Source organism: Aplidium turbinatum, chromosome 15, assembly GCF_918807975.1.
Source record: "Aplidium turbinatum chromosome 15, kaAplTurb1.1, whole genome shotgun sequence".
In the NCBI taxonomy this organism is placed as follows: Eukaryota; Metazoa; Chordata; class Ascidiacea; order Aplousobranchia; family Polyclinidae; genus Aplidium; species Aplidium turbinatum.
The window spans coordinates 6,735,676-6,751,288 of record NC_137486.1 but is presented as its reverse complement, the minus strand read 5'-3'; the positions used below and the strand labels follow the sequence as shown (position 1 = coordinate 6,751,288).

At 36.8% G+C, this 15,613-nt stretch overlaps 1 protein-coding gene across 1 annotated transcript; it reads left to right on the top strand.

Moving 5' to 3' along the window:
* The first annotated feature begins 8,951 nt into the window (after positions 1-8,951).
* Positions 8,952-15,232, top strand: LOC145784192 (3-hydroxy-3-methylglutaryl-coenzyme A reductase 2-like). Its single transcript, XM_082595965.1, has 2 exons — positions 8,952-10,742; positions 12,684-15,232. Exons 1-2 carry the CDS (start codon positions 8,959-8,961, stop codon positions 13,357-13,359), a joined length of 2,460 nt encoding a protein of 819 aa, XP_082452091.1. The 5' UTR covers positions 8,952-8,958; the 3' UTR covers positions 13,360-15,232.
* Positions 15,233-15,613: the final 381 nt, after the last annotated feature.

Below are 15,613 nucleotides of genomic sequence, written 5' to 3'. Positions count from 1 at the left end.
TGATACTAACAAATGCGAAAAAATGCTTGGTTTGGTTTTGAATCTGTATTCTCGGACTGACAAATCCTTGATAGGTTATTCCTGGTCGTTTCACATAGCCTACTTGTGGAGACTTTTAACGCGGAAACGGTTACCGAGATTGACAGAGTGAAGTTTTCCGATTGTTGCCGGGGAATCACTCCATCCATGAGATGCAGCTGAATGGGGAGCAGTCCTTAGAATGCGTTGTTCAAGCTCACACTCCAAGAGTCGAACTAGCGCGGTTTGATCTTGAAGCTTCTCTGTTCACGAAGTCAATCAACTGAGCTATCGGCAGTGCACCCAAAATAGTAGGCTACTCGTTTCAACGCAAAGGTGATGGAAACAGGGGGAAGTTTAACTGATGGGAGACCCGGTGCACTTTTAGATTGAAGGGTCTCCATAAAAAAAATTTCGCGCCCGAAACGGGAAAAACTTTGCAAGGTAACTTGAAAGTCACCCACACCGTTGCTAATGCCTTTACGCCAAGCTCAGTCGGCACCTTGTGACTAAAAATTAATTTTGAAAGAAAAAGGAGGCATTTTGCAGAAACTTCAAAGGCTGAGAGAAAATAATAATAACAACACAAAATTATATTTTTCCACCTCGGGGGGGGCTGGGGAAACTGCCCTCTGAATCCGGGCCTGGTGGGAAATGCTTTTCACCTTGATGTTATAAGAAAATGAGCACCTATCAAGGCATCATTATTAGTTTATCATGTGCAATCATAACTATATCGCAATGCTATAATAAATGGCAATTGGTGCTATTATGTAGGCTACAGTTTTGGCAATGATGTTTGCTATAAGACAATGCTGACAGGAACGAAATAGCCTACAGAGTAGAATTAGTTCTCAACCAATTTAATGCAGTGTGGTGTGACACGCCGCAGACAGCAAAATCAGCCTTTTTACAGGTCTTTGGCGACATCGCTGTGTGTCTGCCAATATTTATTGAGCGAATAACACTGTTAAATAATTTTACATCTGGCGAGGCATGAAACAGCATAAGTGTGATGACTTATGCCTTAGGTTACGCCAAAAATAACATTTATGTATGGGCAGTGGCGTATTTAGAAAGTTTGTTAGGGGGGGAGGGCAAGACATTGCCGCGTAGCGGCTGACTCGGCGGATGGGGGTCTGAGGGTAGTACACACGGGGTAGGCTACGGTAGTCTCAACGGTAGTAGGCCTACACAGAAAGCTCAAATTTGGTGAAAATAGCTGTTAATTGGTTCAAATTTTTTCTAATTAGGTAAAAATTATACTTGTTTGATCCTTTGAATAACAGGGGGGGGGGGGGGGAGACTGGGGTTAGTTGGAAGGCGGGGTTAGTTGAAAAATTATCATTTTTTCAAATCGCGATGAATTTTTTGAATATTTACTGCCACCATGTGATGTAGTTTATAAAAACACATAATCCATGTTAGTTTCGATTTGTTGAGTCAAGTTATAGATTACCTGTTTGGCAGACAATTTTGTATTTTCTTACTTTTGAAGTAAAAATTTTGGCGTTTTAAGAAACATTTTTTGCGTCAATGTCGTTAAAGATAGGCGGAAGTATTTTGGTGTGTGTCAGCTGTAGGTGTTCTACAACACCAAGAAATAAACAAATTTTAGTCAAATGCACCATGCTTGAATATTCTAGGAAAATAGTTTGTCATGTGCTAATGGGGCTAGTTGGAAAATAGTGGGTGGAGTTAGTTGGAAAATGTTTTGATACCAGTATGACGATGTAATATGATGCGAGTATATCGTCGTGGCATGATAGTAGCCTACGTAGTATAAGCTCCAATGTAGCCTACTTGTTTTAAGCAGATATACTGGTAAAATTTTAATTTGAATAGCTTGGAAAGTGCAATATATTCGGTATCACAAGTTTTAAGAATGAGTTTATTAAAAAATGTTTTTACGGTGATTAGGTGTAAGTTAGAATTTATTGCATTCTGATTTCAAAGCAAGTAAACATAATTGCTTACAACCCCATGTAAATGTTTGTTGGTTGAAAAAAGAGTATCCAGTTAATTAGCGTGCAGTAAACTGACGTTTTTCAACTATCCCCAGGCATGGGGTTAGTTGGAAAATCAATTTTATGTTTTTTATTTTAAATTTGCATTAAAATTTAAATTGACTGAATGCCTAGCCTACTTATTTTTAGTTGTATGATGGGGACAACATTAGCGATAATTTAAGCCGCTTCAAGTTGTCAGGTTATGCACCAATTGCATTAAATTCCACTTAAAAAAAAATCTTTCCAACTAACCCCAGTCTCCCCTATACCAAAATGTCATATGATGAGTCAGAACGTGGGGAGGGAGTTAGCTGAAACCGTCAGAATACCGTCAGAAAGGGGGGAGGGGGTCCCAAAATCAAGAGCGAATCCGCAGAGGTAAGTTACTGTTGCAATCAATGAACTAACAAAAGATATCAAACACTTCACAACATAAACAATAAGTTAGTCCTTCCGACCTCGAATAGGCTACCTTTTGAACATTCTTAGCGATTCGCAATGACAATTTAATGCGATGGCTGCGCTTAGAAAATATATCAATGAATGCATCATACTCGAGTAGGCTACAATATCCTTGTTTAAATACATCTGAGCTAGACCGTTCAAACATGGCTCGGTCATGGTCGTGCGGTAATAATTTTTCACGTAGCCTACTTTAGTAAACTGAAACATCACTCATTGGAGGCAGTTGTGACTGGAAGCGTAGCAAAGATTCGAAGTAATTTATGGGTAATCGGATAAGTGCCGAGTTGTTCAGCAGCTTGACACGCATCCACAAGAGTCGCAGGTCGTTTATCCACAGAAACTGCAAGCCAATTCGCTCTTCCTCTTCGCAATTCAGTAGTAGCTGCAAAGCAATTGCTTGGTTCAACATCCAGCATTTAATTCATGGTACAGTAGGCTAGAATTCGCCTATAGTAGCCTATGTGACTTTGGCTATAGTCAGGGTTGGATGTCGTTAGTCAAAAAGCAAAGACTATTTCACTATTCGATAGTGCCCAAAAAAGCAATGACTTTCCGCTATCGATACTGAAAAAAAGCAATGAATAGCAATTACTAAAAATTGACTGAAAAAAAAACAAGCCCACAAACAAACAACCCGCAAACTCAAAAAAATACGAAAATTCGAAAAAAACAAGCCCAAACTTGCGGGAAAACCGCAAGGGACTCTCTCTGGCATGGTTTTTCTGAACTGTGTTGCCGCAAAATTTTCCTTAATCCTTTAAAGTTCGAAAACCGGAAGAGGACTAGGTCGGATAGTAATCCGAAAACTAAATCTCGTAAATTCGTTTTGATGACGTAGTAACTGAACAACAAAAAATGATTCAGCAGTTCTCCTAAATATCGATTAGTGAAAAACGGATAATGATTTCGTTGCTTGCATAAAAAAGCAGTGAATAACGCGCATTCGATATTTACTTTTAAAAGGAATGGGTATAACTTATAAGCATTCGATATTCATAAAGCAACGAATAACGCTATCGAATAGTGACAACTAGTCGTTACTTCCAACCCTGGCTATAGTGACACTTCACCTATAGTGACACCTGTTGCAAAGTCCCGTTTGCATACGCAACAGTTGAGTAGAATTCGGCTACAGCGACACTTCGGTTATGGTGACACTTTTTCCGCGGTGGATCCCTTCAGGTGTCACTATATGGGTGAATTCTACTGTAGAAGTCGAAAATCTCGTCGATCGGGCAGTTCTCATCTTCATGAATCAATGAAAGCAGAAATGTGCTGACTTTAAAAGCTAGCGAGCAGTGCTCATTGAATCTCCAGTGAATTTGTGCCATGCAATTGTCAAGAAAAGGAAGAAAAACTGTTCGTTTGAAATAGATCTCCGCAGTTTCAAGTGGAATGTTAGGTCAATGTTGTTATCTAGGTGGAAACTTAGAATATTATTGACAAATTACATTGTAAAAAGTATACCTCCCCCGCGCTAGGATGAATCATCCAAGCAATTATGTCTTGCGCTGCAGCTTTTTTTTGCTAATTTTTTTTTACCTGATTATTAGGGGGGGCCTTTATCCTCGCCCCTAAATACGCTACTGCGTATGGGTAGGCTACTATATTATGCTCTATACCATATATCTATGGTTTGATATTTTGACAATGTCAAAGAAATTACGGAAATGAAAAGCATGCCGGAAGAACTACTAAAAACGAAAGACAGAATAGAATGTATCGAAGGGAGTTCATGTGGGAGATGTCAGTGATCAAACATGACCAATCTGTTGAAGAAGAGGATACCGGTAGGCTACCTCGAGTTAGCCCTGCCATAGAGACCACAAATATATTTTTATCTCACCGCATTCATCAAGTTTAAACCCACCGTCTGACACGAGCAATTGTTGATATTTTGTGTCACAAAGCCTACATTTACTCCCTGGACAAGAACACGGAATTTATTTTTATTTTATTGGTGAATTGGACACATTAGTCCTAACAACGTCGGCTACACCGCTACATAGTATATCAGATAAATTTTATTTTTATCAAGAATAATTAGCCTCGGTTCCTCATCAACACCCTTTGAGCAATATTCTTGTGTGGTATTTTGAAAATATTTTATTGGCATCTTGATGTGATGACATCAAATGCAACTGTTTGTAGCATTGCCAAATGAAAATTCTTTTTCCACTGAAGAATTTTGTCAAAATTTGAAAGACGTTAGATGAAAAAAAATAAAACTTCAATCAAATAAATTTTTATCAGTTTTTTTTTCACATCTTTTAAAAATTTTGTTACAGTTAATTTTGGGAAAACTTTCACGAGATGGCTAATTTTGTAGCAGTGCTGGAGAAAATTACCAGATCGTCGGCGTATGAGCAGATCTTCCAGGCTAGATTGAATTACTAGATGATATCTGGCAACACAATTTTAGTAAAGTTCTTGAAGTTGTGACTTATGACGCAACCGAGCGACTTTTATAAGTGGAACGGAACTGATTAAGGTCAGTTGGCTAGCCTCTGATCATTGAATTGACTTCTATGCAGATAAGGGCAGTAGAACTATGATAAAACAACGGAGCATGGGCTGCATTGCTGCCAAAAATCAGTTCTATTGAATTAAGGCAATTTTTAATCGGTCAGAAACGCTAGGGTTTCTAGGCTTACTTAATCTATAGGCTATGGAGTGGCCTGGTTTAGAAGAAACTATCAAGCAGTGACTATTAGCCCGCCGTAACTTACCGGTATTTAACAGTGGCGAGTTTGTGTCTATCCGATATAATAAGACAATGAATCAAGCATAAAGTTCTGAGGCCAGCATACATGTTACACCCTGTCAATGTATTCAAAAGCTGTAGGCTATTGACAGGGTTGGAAGTCGTTAGTCAAAAAGCAATGACTATTCCACTATTTGATAGTGCCCAAAAAGCAATGACTTTACGCTATCAATACTTAAAAAAAGCAATGAATAGCAATTACTAAAAATAGTATATTTTATTGTATTTGCGTATTTAACGACCAGTGATGCAAGGTTGTTTTTTAAAAACAAGCAAGTGAATCTAAAAAACAAGCCCAATAATTTGCAACCAATACCAATTAGCGTAAAGCACGCAATTTAGCAGTTCAAAATTTTGAATACAACCTTTGCAGTCCATACATAAGTCAAAGAATGACATTTGTTTACTCCATTCCAAGCAATCATTATCTTGAAAAGAAGGGATGCAATGTTGACCACATAAAAATCTCGCACTTTCAGTGTCAAAGACAAGTTAAAAAAAGTTTGACTAGCCAAAAAACAAGCAACTCGCAAACTCAAAAAAAAAATACCCAAACTCAAAAAAAGCATGCCAAAACTTGCGGGAAAACCGCAAGGTTGCCAACACTGTTAACGACTCTCACTGGCATGATTTTTCTGAACTATGTCGCCGCAAAATTTTCCCTGATCCTTTAAAGTTTGAAAACCAGAAGGAGACTAGGTTGGATAATAATCCGAAAACTAAATCTCGTAAATTCGTTTTGATGACGAAGTAAGTAAACAACAAAAAATGATTCAGCAGTTCTCCTAAGTATCGATAAGTGAAAAACAAATAATGATTTCGTTGCTTGCATAAAAAAGCAGTGAATAATGCGTATTCCATATTTATATTTAAAAGAAATAGGCAGGCTATAAGGATAAGCATTCGATATTCAGAAAGCAACGAATAACGCTATTGAATGGTAACAACTAGTCGTTACTTCCAACTCTGGCTATTTAGTCAGCCTTTCAGTTTGATATTGATATTAATTATCGACAGTTGCTAAAGTAATAGGTAAACCAAAGTAAAAAAAAAAATTTAATAAATTACATAGGTAAAAAATGTGCCAATGCAAATTTCTAGAACATGTTGCAGTGTTCTCTAACAGTTATTTAATTGTGGGAGAAAAAGTGTGTCCAGTTTGTACAAATTGAAAATTATATATATATATATATATAGTGGCATGAGTGAACTGGCAAGTGGTAAACTCATGCTACAATAAAGCAAAGGCAACATTACAAGCTTCTGCATGAGTAACATAAAAGAAAAAAAAAAACCAATCCAAAGCTTTTGAAATTTGAAAAATAACTAATACCGTACATAATTTACCAATGTTTGACATTTGTCACTAGCTGACTTGATGACTGATATAGTCTTTCGCTACTTCCTGTCTGTTGTGGTATCTAGATTGCAATGGTGCTATTTTATTCATATTGTGTATAATTGTACTATGCTATTCTCGCAACAGATAAAATAAAAGTTTTCTCTTTTTCTCTCTATAATTCTCTTAATAACTATAGCCACTGCAAATTGCAAAACAAAAAGAACAGTAAAATTATACAGCACAAAAAAGATGGGTATTATCAGGTAGCCACTTAAACATGACAATTCCCTGTAAGACATCCCTCAACAAGTTAGAACATATGCTTAAAGTAACTGCCATTCAATTGTGACTCTTCTAGCATTCAGCCAGAGTTGATCCTAATTTGAACTTTTTTTGGTAATTACAGAAGAAAAAAGGGTTATGACCAGGGTTGCCAACCTTGCGGTTTTCACGCCCAATTGGGCTGGTTTTCGTCCTGAGTTGTGGGATTTTTTTGAAGGTTGCGGGTTGCGGTTTTTTGGGCTGGTTTGAGTAATGTGTCTCAAAACAACATGAGATTGCTAAAACTTGTTAAAAGGAGAAAATGTAGTCGAGATTCAAATGTACTGTAGTTAGGTTGTATAGAACGCTGTAAGTTGTTGCTCTAGTGCTGTCATGTCAGCCATTAGATTGGTCTCATAAAGAAGGCAAGTTTATTTTGTGCTTGTGAAATGCATAAATTAATGTTTTATTATTTTTCAATTTTCATTAAGAAAGTTTGCATAAAAGTTCAGTAGGCCTACAAAGCTTTACTCAACACTGTTGTGTTCATAGCAAGGCAATGTTTACCAATTGGAAAGTGGGCAAAATATGGCCATCTCTGAAATTATTAGATAAGTTTGATGTGAATATGTATGATCATAAACGTGTAGATAATGCGTAATTGGACATACTGTACCTGCGGTGCTGACCTGTGTTTAGTAAAGTTACATATTTCTTATTTTGTTTGCAATGTAATTATTTCAATTTTTATACATTGATTATTCTTTTTTTGCAGTTAAATGCTAAATTCAGCATAAAATTATAAGATCTAGATATGTTAGACATCAGTATATATATGATTGAATTGAGTCTGTCAAAATCTTTTGAAAGTGTGAAGCATATTGAAAATTGGGCTGGTTTTGGGCTTGTTCCGTGATCAGTTTGGGCTGAAAATATTTTCAAAGGTTGGCAACCCTGGTTATGACAGGGGTGGGAATCAAACCCATGTTATTGAAATGTATTCCCTAGCCTTAACCCACTAGACCCAGTGGTGGCCTTAAGGTTTTGTGGGCCCTGGACAAGAAGTAATATGAGGGCCCCCCTACAGCCCGGTATCGACAAAGTAAAGTACGCAAGTTTTCGCTCGTGATTTTCACCTCAAAAAGATAGGTTCGACTTATATATACACAGGACAAGCTGTTGTCTCCACTCGGTAGCCTTCAAAATTAACGCATTTTTGCTGCGGCAAAATCATTGCCCATGTATTGTGAAATGGCGTCGGCCGAAGTACCATAAAGTTGTGAATGCGTTTATTTGCAGTGATTCAGACTTAATTTTCAAATTTAATGATTTGTTGTGAATTCTAAACTTTATACGCTTGTTGAGCAATATGCAAAGCTCACGAGGCAAAACAGCATAAAGACTAAAGAGCTGTTTTAAGCGATCAATTTTGTTATTTTTGTGTGTAGGATATATATAATTGTTCTTATTACATAACATTCTATGATCATTGAAGTCGATGTCAAACCTCACCAAATTATCAGACTGTGTCATTGTTATAAAAAATTCAAAAAATGATTAGAATCATTTTTTTTTAAGAACTTGAACTTAAATTTAATAGTATGTAATGATATTTTTTCATTTTGTTTAAGTTTAAAAACTGATGATTTTATTGCTTTACCTTGTTTTAAAAAGATATCAGAGGAAATAGAAAAAATTGTATTATATGTGATAAAAAATGTACATCTGATGCTACCATGCTTCTCAGTATGAAAAAAACAAAATCAACACTGACCATCTGTTTGATTAGGGACTAATTTTTTGTTTTAGAGAATAATCTCATTCCATGATTAATTGATTATTTACTGTATAGGCCTATATTGAAATGTATGTATATATATGACTTTTTTAATAAAAGCTAGGCTATGTTGAGAGGGTAATATTGGGGCGTATTGAGTTGAATTTGCTAAAAAAAAATTACAACTATAAACTGTGATACACCTAATGGTTGTGATACTTGCCTAATACCTAAACTGGAAAAAAATATTATTATTATGTTGTTGTATCAGGTTTCAATGTATATAATAAAATAAATATCTTTAAAAACTGAACACAGTAAAATGGCTTTGAAAATATTTGAATGTTATGGGCATTTTTGTGCAACGTATGCATTGGAAATGATAGTATGCTTCTTAACCATAGTAGTTGGAACAGTCACTTTGAACGTGAGCAGTCCCTATGAACTTTGCAATTGGGCACTACATTGCACAAACAACTCAGAAACTGAAGTGAATAGTGACGTTGTTCTTCTCACTATTTTACGATGTGGAACCATCATCTATCTATATTGGCAATTAAAAAAGATGTGGAAATCTGGTTCTCTGCTTATTATTGGGATTGTTTCAGCTTACACAGTCTTTGCAGTGATGACTTTTACCTTCACCATTCTTCACTTTCTAAAAAAAGATATTGTGAATGTCAGTAGTGCCCTTCCAGTATTTTTACTGCTGATTGATATATCACGCATGGTGCTTTTTACTCAACATTGCTTAGGTATGTCCTCCATTGACAATCTTCAAGATCGTATTGCTGAAGGCGTTGGTATAGTAGTTCCTGTTCTTTCACTTGACACACTAGTTGAGCTTTTGCTTCTCATGAACGTTGGGGGATACATACAAGTTAACCAGCTTCAACAGTTGTGTTGTTTTGCCTGTCTTTCCGTTACCATAAACTACATTGTCTTTACCACATTCATGCCAGCTTGCTTGGCGGTGTATTTAAAAGCGAGTGATCAAAGTCCAAAGAATTTTGGTATGCATAAGCCATCTTGGCATGACAAAAGGTTTTCACAAATACTTTACAAACCAGAAGCACACAATACCTTTTTGACAATTAGGGTAAAAGTTCTTCTCTGCTTGATGTTGTTGATTTTGTATGGAATTCGTTCGCTTGTTCTGCCAACTCAATTCTCTCAGGATGGAGGAAAAATGCAAAGCAGCTTTGATTCTATTTTGACTCTTAGACCAGAACAACTTTTCACTGTAGCACTGATATGCATTTTAATAGGAAAATATGTATTTGATGATTCCGAACTTTTTACTAATTTTCGTTACAAACCAACTCATAGTCAAGGCAAGTCTTTACAAAGCAGGCAACATCGCATTAGCAATTCTGTATGTAGTGAGACTGTACCCAATAACAATCAAGAAGAAAATGTACTGGATAGAACTCCAGAGGAAATGTTACACTCATTAAAATGTGGTTCAGATTTGCTGTCAGATTCTGAAATCATCTTGCTTGTTAAACTTCGAAAGTTGCCAATATACAAACTGGAGCGTGACTTGAATGATGCTAATCGTGGAGTTATGATTCGAAGACAAATACTGGGCAACAACATGGATGATCAAGAGAGTAAAGATGCTTTGCGTCACATCCCACATGATTCATATGATTTTACTACAGCTACTAAAGCATGCTGTGAAAATACTGTGGGATATATTCCAGTGCCTGTTGGCATTGTAGGTCCACTGTTGCTCAATGGAGAGCAAATCAGTGTCCCAATGGCAACAACAGAAGGAACGTTATTGGCGAGTACAAATCGTGGGTTAAAAGCACTTTTTCTTTCTGGTGGTGTCAAAGCTATTGTATATAAAGATGGCATGACCAGAGCACCAGTTGTACGTTTTCCTTCCATTCAAATGTGCTGCGAGATGATGGAATGGCTTCAAGATGGATATAACTTTACTTTGGTAAAGGAAAAGTTTGATGAGACGAGTCGATATGCAAGATTAAAAGAAATCAAGCCTGTGGTGTCAGGTAGGCTTCTTTACCTCCGGTTTGTGGCTTTCACTGGTGATGCAATGGGAATGAACATGGTATCGAAGGGAGTGGAAAATTCTTTGAGGTTGGTGTGCCAGCTACATTTATACGAATTTTTTAATTGACATGAAGTGTGTAAAAAGAACTGAGTAACAAAATTATTACAAATCATTAAAGTTATTTTAAGATTTTTCCGATTTAAGGTTTGTTATGAATCCATTCCATACTCATTCATCACAAATCCTCAACTTAAGATTTAATAAACAAAACACACGATATAGCTGAATATAAACATAGCAGTTAAACATTAACATAATACGATAGTTTGTATTAACTTAAATAAAGAATACCCACCACAGGCTACAACTAAGATTACATGCAAGTGAAATATCAACACAACTAAACTGTCAGCTGTATGCATCTACGCTGGTAGAACATAAGTGAAATGTCGTGACAGGTACGTAATTGTAGGCGAGCAATTACCTGCGTCAGGGCTTCCCAAACTGGGGGTCGCGACCCCCCACGGGGTCGCGTAACAAACTTCAGGGGTTGCAGAAAGTATACCAATTTGCACAAGGTACTACGTATTAACACTTCTGTGCGAGATGCTGTGGCACTCAATAGGCTGCCCTATTTTTGAAAATTAATGGTGAAATGGAATCGGAGTTAAAATCTCTTTTACTACATCGTGAAGTGAGGTGGCTGTCAAAAGTCAAAGCTTCAAAATGGCTAGCCAATTAACGTTGAAAACTGAAATCGGGAATTTTTCAACAGAATAAAATTCAGTCTTGGTCCACCATTTTCGTAATGACATCTAGCTTTTGGAACTATGTCAAATTTGCTTGAAAAACTAAACGAATTTAGTTTGTTCCTTCTAGGAAAAAACATCAATATTTGCATTAAAATCTAAAATTGATGCGTTCATCAAAAAATTAAACATCTGGAAACCAAAATTTCAAAATGATTTATCTGAAATGCTCTCACTTCGCTTACCGTTCCAACCTAAGCAACATTGAAACCGCCTTGAGACCTGCATTAACAAACACTGAGCCACGACTGGACTTGCTTTGTGGCAGAAAGCAGTCACATCCATCACACTGAATAAATGTGTTTGCTTTTTTGTTTTGTTTCCAGTAGGCTACCCAGTACCCATAGGCTTCGTTGTGATGGTCAGAAATTAATAAAAAATATAAAAAAAACTCAACTGAGTGCCGGTAAATTGTTTTTGGTTTTCGTTTGATCTAAGATTTTCAATAAATATCACAAATGTATATTTCGCACTGTTCGTCATTTTAATCGTAAGGGGTCGCGAAAACTTTTAAGAGATTAAAAGGGGTCGCGAGCAAAAAAGTTTGGGAAGCCCTGACCTACGTCATAGTACCACAAGGCAAAGCAATAGAAATGATTAGGCATGAAGCAAAATAAGATGGATAGTTTACAACAAGGTTTTGCAATCATCACAAACTATGCATGATTCAACTAAAGATACACTATGTCATTTGTTGCAAAGCGCCTATAACACTTTGTTACACAATGTAAATTTAAACTTTTTATTAACTGTTGGCAATATGAGTAGTTTCAATCTATCGCCCTTTCTACATTTTAGCCAAAATTTGTGCACCAAAACTTGAAAATTCGTTTGGTTAAAATTTTAGAATAGTCAATAAGCTTTTACTGCTATATAAACTTATCAATGAAACTGCTCCACTTATTGTCCTGAAATAAAGGTGGCTGCTGAAATGTTTAAAAGTTATACGGTTATAGTAAAGTTTGGCATCCTGCTTTTAAAATGTTGGATTCCAAAATAGGAAGCTAAACTTTTTTGCTACTTTTATAATAGATATTCTAAGAACATTTGGTTTACTGTTAACGCCTTCTTTAAAATGGGACTTCAATAAGAACACATAACGGCCCTAACGCCCCATACTGCTTTTGAAAAATAACGCGATTGGATTGCCGAGGTAGCATAACTTATGATCACAAGAGGTTACTGTACGGAAAATTTACTTTACAAAATAATTTGCAGGTGGCTTAAAGAACGCTTTCCGCACATGAATGTGATAAGCCTAAGTGGAAACTTCTGCACTGATAAGAAGGCATCCGCTGTGAATTGGATAGAAGGTCGTGGTAAATCCGTCGTTGCTGAAGCAGTGTTGTCATCCGAAATCGTGCAGTCTGTGCTTAAAACTGATGTTGCTTCTTTGGTAGACTTGAATCAATGCAAAAATCACATCGGTTCGGCGATGGCTGGAAGTATTGGCGGTCTCAACGCCCACGCAGCGAACATAGTCACTGCCCTGTTCATCGCAACTGGGCAAGATCCCGCACAGAATGTAGTTAGCAGTAACTGCATCACGACATTGAGCGCTATTCCATCGAATTCTCAAAGCACAGATCAATCTCCATCATTGCTAGCTACATGCACAATGCCGTCGCTGGAGGTTGCAACTGTGGGTGGAGGATGCGCTCTTGATCCTCAAAAGGCATGTCTTAGACTGCTTGGTGTTGCGGGGAGCAGTGTTCCTGATCGCCCTGGTGCTAATGCTGCACAATTGGCTAAAATCGTATGTGCTACTGTGTTAGCAGGCGAGCTGTCATTGCTATCAGCGCTAAGAACTGGAGACTTAGTACAGAGTCACATGAATCACAACAGACTTCACAGACCAATAGTTCATCAAGAGCAGGAGCATAATATTTTATAAGTTTCTTATCCGTGAATTTAGATATATATTGCACGATGCAGTTGGGCTGCCAAGTTTTGAGTGCTTACAATTATGAGTAAAAACTTTTTGTAATTATGACGTAATATCGTATTTTGTCATTGACACATAAACTTTAGTACGGATGCTTCAGCACAGTGAGTAACCTAGTTACGAAAATTACGTTTACATACGTTTAAATTACATTACGTTTTTGCACTTGCAACTTTGAATATTTTAAGTGGATTTTACTTGCCACCACTTGCAAAATTGTGATTTTGTCGAAGTCACTCTGTTGGTTTCATCGCTTGCGATATTTAACGTCTATCTATTGCCATAATCCAATTCTAGTATTATTTGGCTTCAAATGCCAGGAAATTTTAATTAAAGAAGAGACCACGAACCTACATTAATAGAGGCCGAACCGCGTTAAAACGTGAAAACTTTTCAATAATGACATTTTGGTACTTTAGTATTTTTTCCCTTCAATACCATATTAGGATTGTTCGAAATATTTTTAGATTGAAACTCAGCTTAATTTTATTAGATAAAAGTTCGAAACGAGACAACTTCGAAACAGAACTGAAGTACGACAAAAGAATTTTGCGCTGAAAGGTTCATTGAAGGAAATTTTTCAAAGCAGTTTTGTTTTCTGAATCATCAGCGCGCAATATTTAGTAGCCTAAACCAGCACAACTCGAGCATTTTGATTTTTTGATCCTTTCTGGATTATCAGATTCGAATGCTGGAAGAAATGGAATTGCTTGATTTTTAAGCAGAATAGCGTATTTTTAAATTAAAACCCAAGGATATTTCCAGTCTATTTCGAGCTCTAGTCAATATTGCAATAAATAAAACTTTATTTTGCTTGGGTTTTTCTTTTTGCGAAATCCCAGGAATAGACAGTGCAACTCCTGTCCTTTTTGTCTATATGCGAAGAGAAAAAGGATTTGTTTTCATACCGATGGCGATAGGTGCCAATGTTTCGTTTGCGATATCATATAACTCATTGCTAATTGTTCAAAAAAGTTTAGGATGAAATTTTATATGTAATATTTTTTTCACATTTGTTTTAACCAAGACCAGTAAATTTTTCCATCTACCATTTTTGTCAACAGTGGCCTTTTGTCTTATTCATTACACAACCTTGTGGACTTCACGCTTTTAAAAGTAGTTTCTACGCCTGCCACCTGCTATACAATGCGCTGGCTTTGCACGGAACGGGTATTTATTTTCTACCTTTGCTTGTAATAGCACACGTGATCCACAAAAGCTGGTGAAAAACCTAAAAAAGTGAGAATTTCTTGTGTAAAGTTAAGCTACTATTTTAATTGAGACTTCGCTGGAAACTTTTGTATTGTGACCTAGTGATTTTTGTGTGTGACTTCATAAAAAGTACTGAGATACTGCACGTGCAACATAGGCTACATTGCCCTGTTAACGTCTTGACGTGCTCGAATTCTCTTTATGCACAACGTCCTCTTTCGCAATAACTATGCCCTGCGAAGTATTTGCCCACAACCGATCATTTGTTGTTGTGGCTTTGTTCGGACGGGGAAATTTTGATATAAAATTTCAGGGTTTTTCATGAATGCTTTGTTCAATGTTGACAGCCCAGCCGTGAGCGCTTTTTTGGTATTTGTATCAATCGGTGTATTTTTTTTCGTTAACTTGAGGAAGCGTTGTTTTATTTAAGCGTATTTTATTTTTGCTGTGTGTATGAAAAGCATTTGTATCTGTGTTCTCAACCCCGACTTTCAACATTGTCATGGAATGTGAACGAGTGATAAGCAAATAAGATTTCACTTTACAACCTAAAAAGTATGTAAACTTTCTGTTGCGACATACTTTAATTATATGAATTTATTGGAACGTGCGACATTGTGAATGTGAAACACCTGACTTGTATTTGTTAGTTTCGCATCAAAAGGGTTTGGTCTCGTGGTCAAACTGTTTCAACAACAGCAATGATATATGCATACGAGCTTAGTCCTTTTCTCCTAAAATAGCCCCAACGGTCTATCATCCCCGATCTGAGTTGAGGTAGTTCAGCGTGACCAGCAACAGATCGTTCTTCGAGCTTCTGTCCTTTTACCACCCACCCAAGGTTTGAAAAGGATCCCGGATGACATCGCAAAAATACAAATCTGTGATTTCATCATCCAAGACACGCAGTACCTCCACTCTCTTAGGTGAATTGAAGATAGTGCCGTCCTTGATGATGTGGTATGTTCCTTATCACTACATTCACACGATG

Bases quoted from the DNA above. Each gene is read 5' to 3' on its own strand.
- LOC145784192 (XM_082595965.1), top strand. From the start codon at position 8,959: ATGGCTTTGAAAATATTTGAATGTTATGGGCATTTTTGTGCAACGTAT. The intron at 10,743-12,683 runs GTTGGTGTGCCA...AATAATTTGCAG, and splicing joins GGAGTGGAAAATTCTTTGAG to GTGGCTTAAAGAACGCTTTC.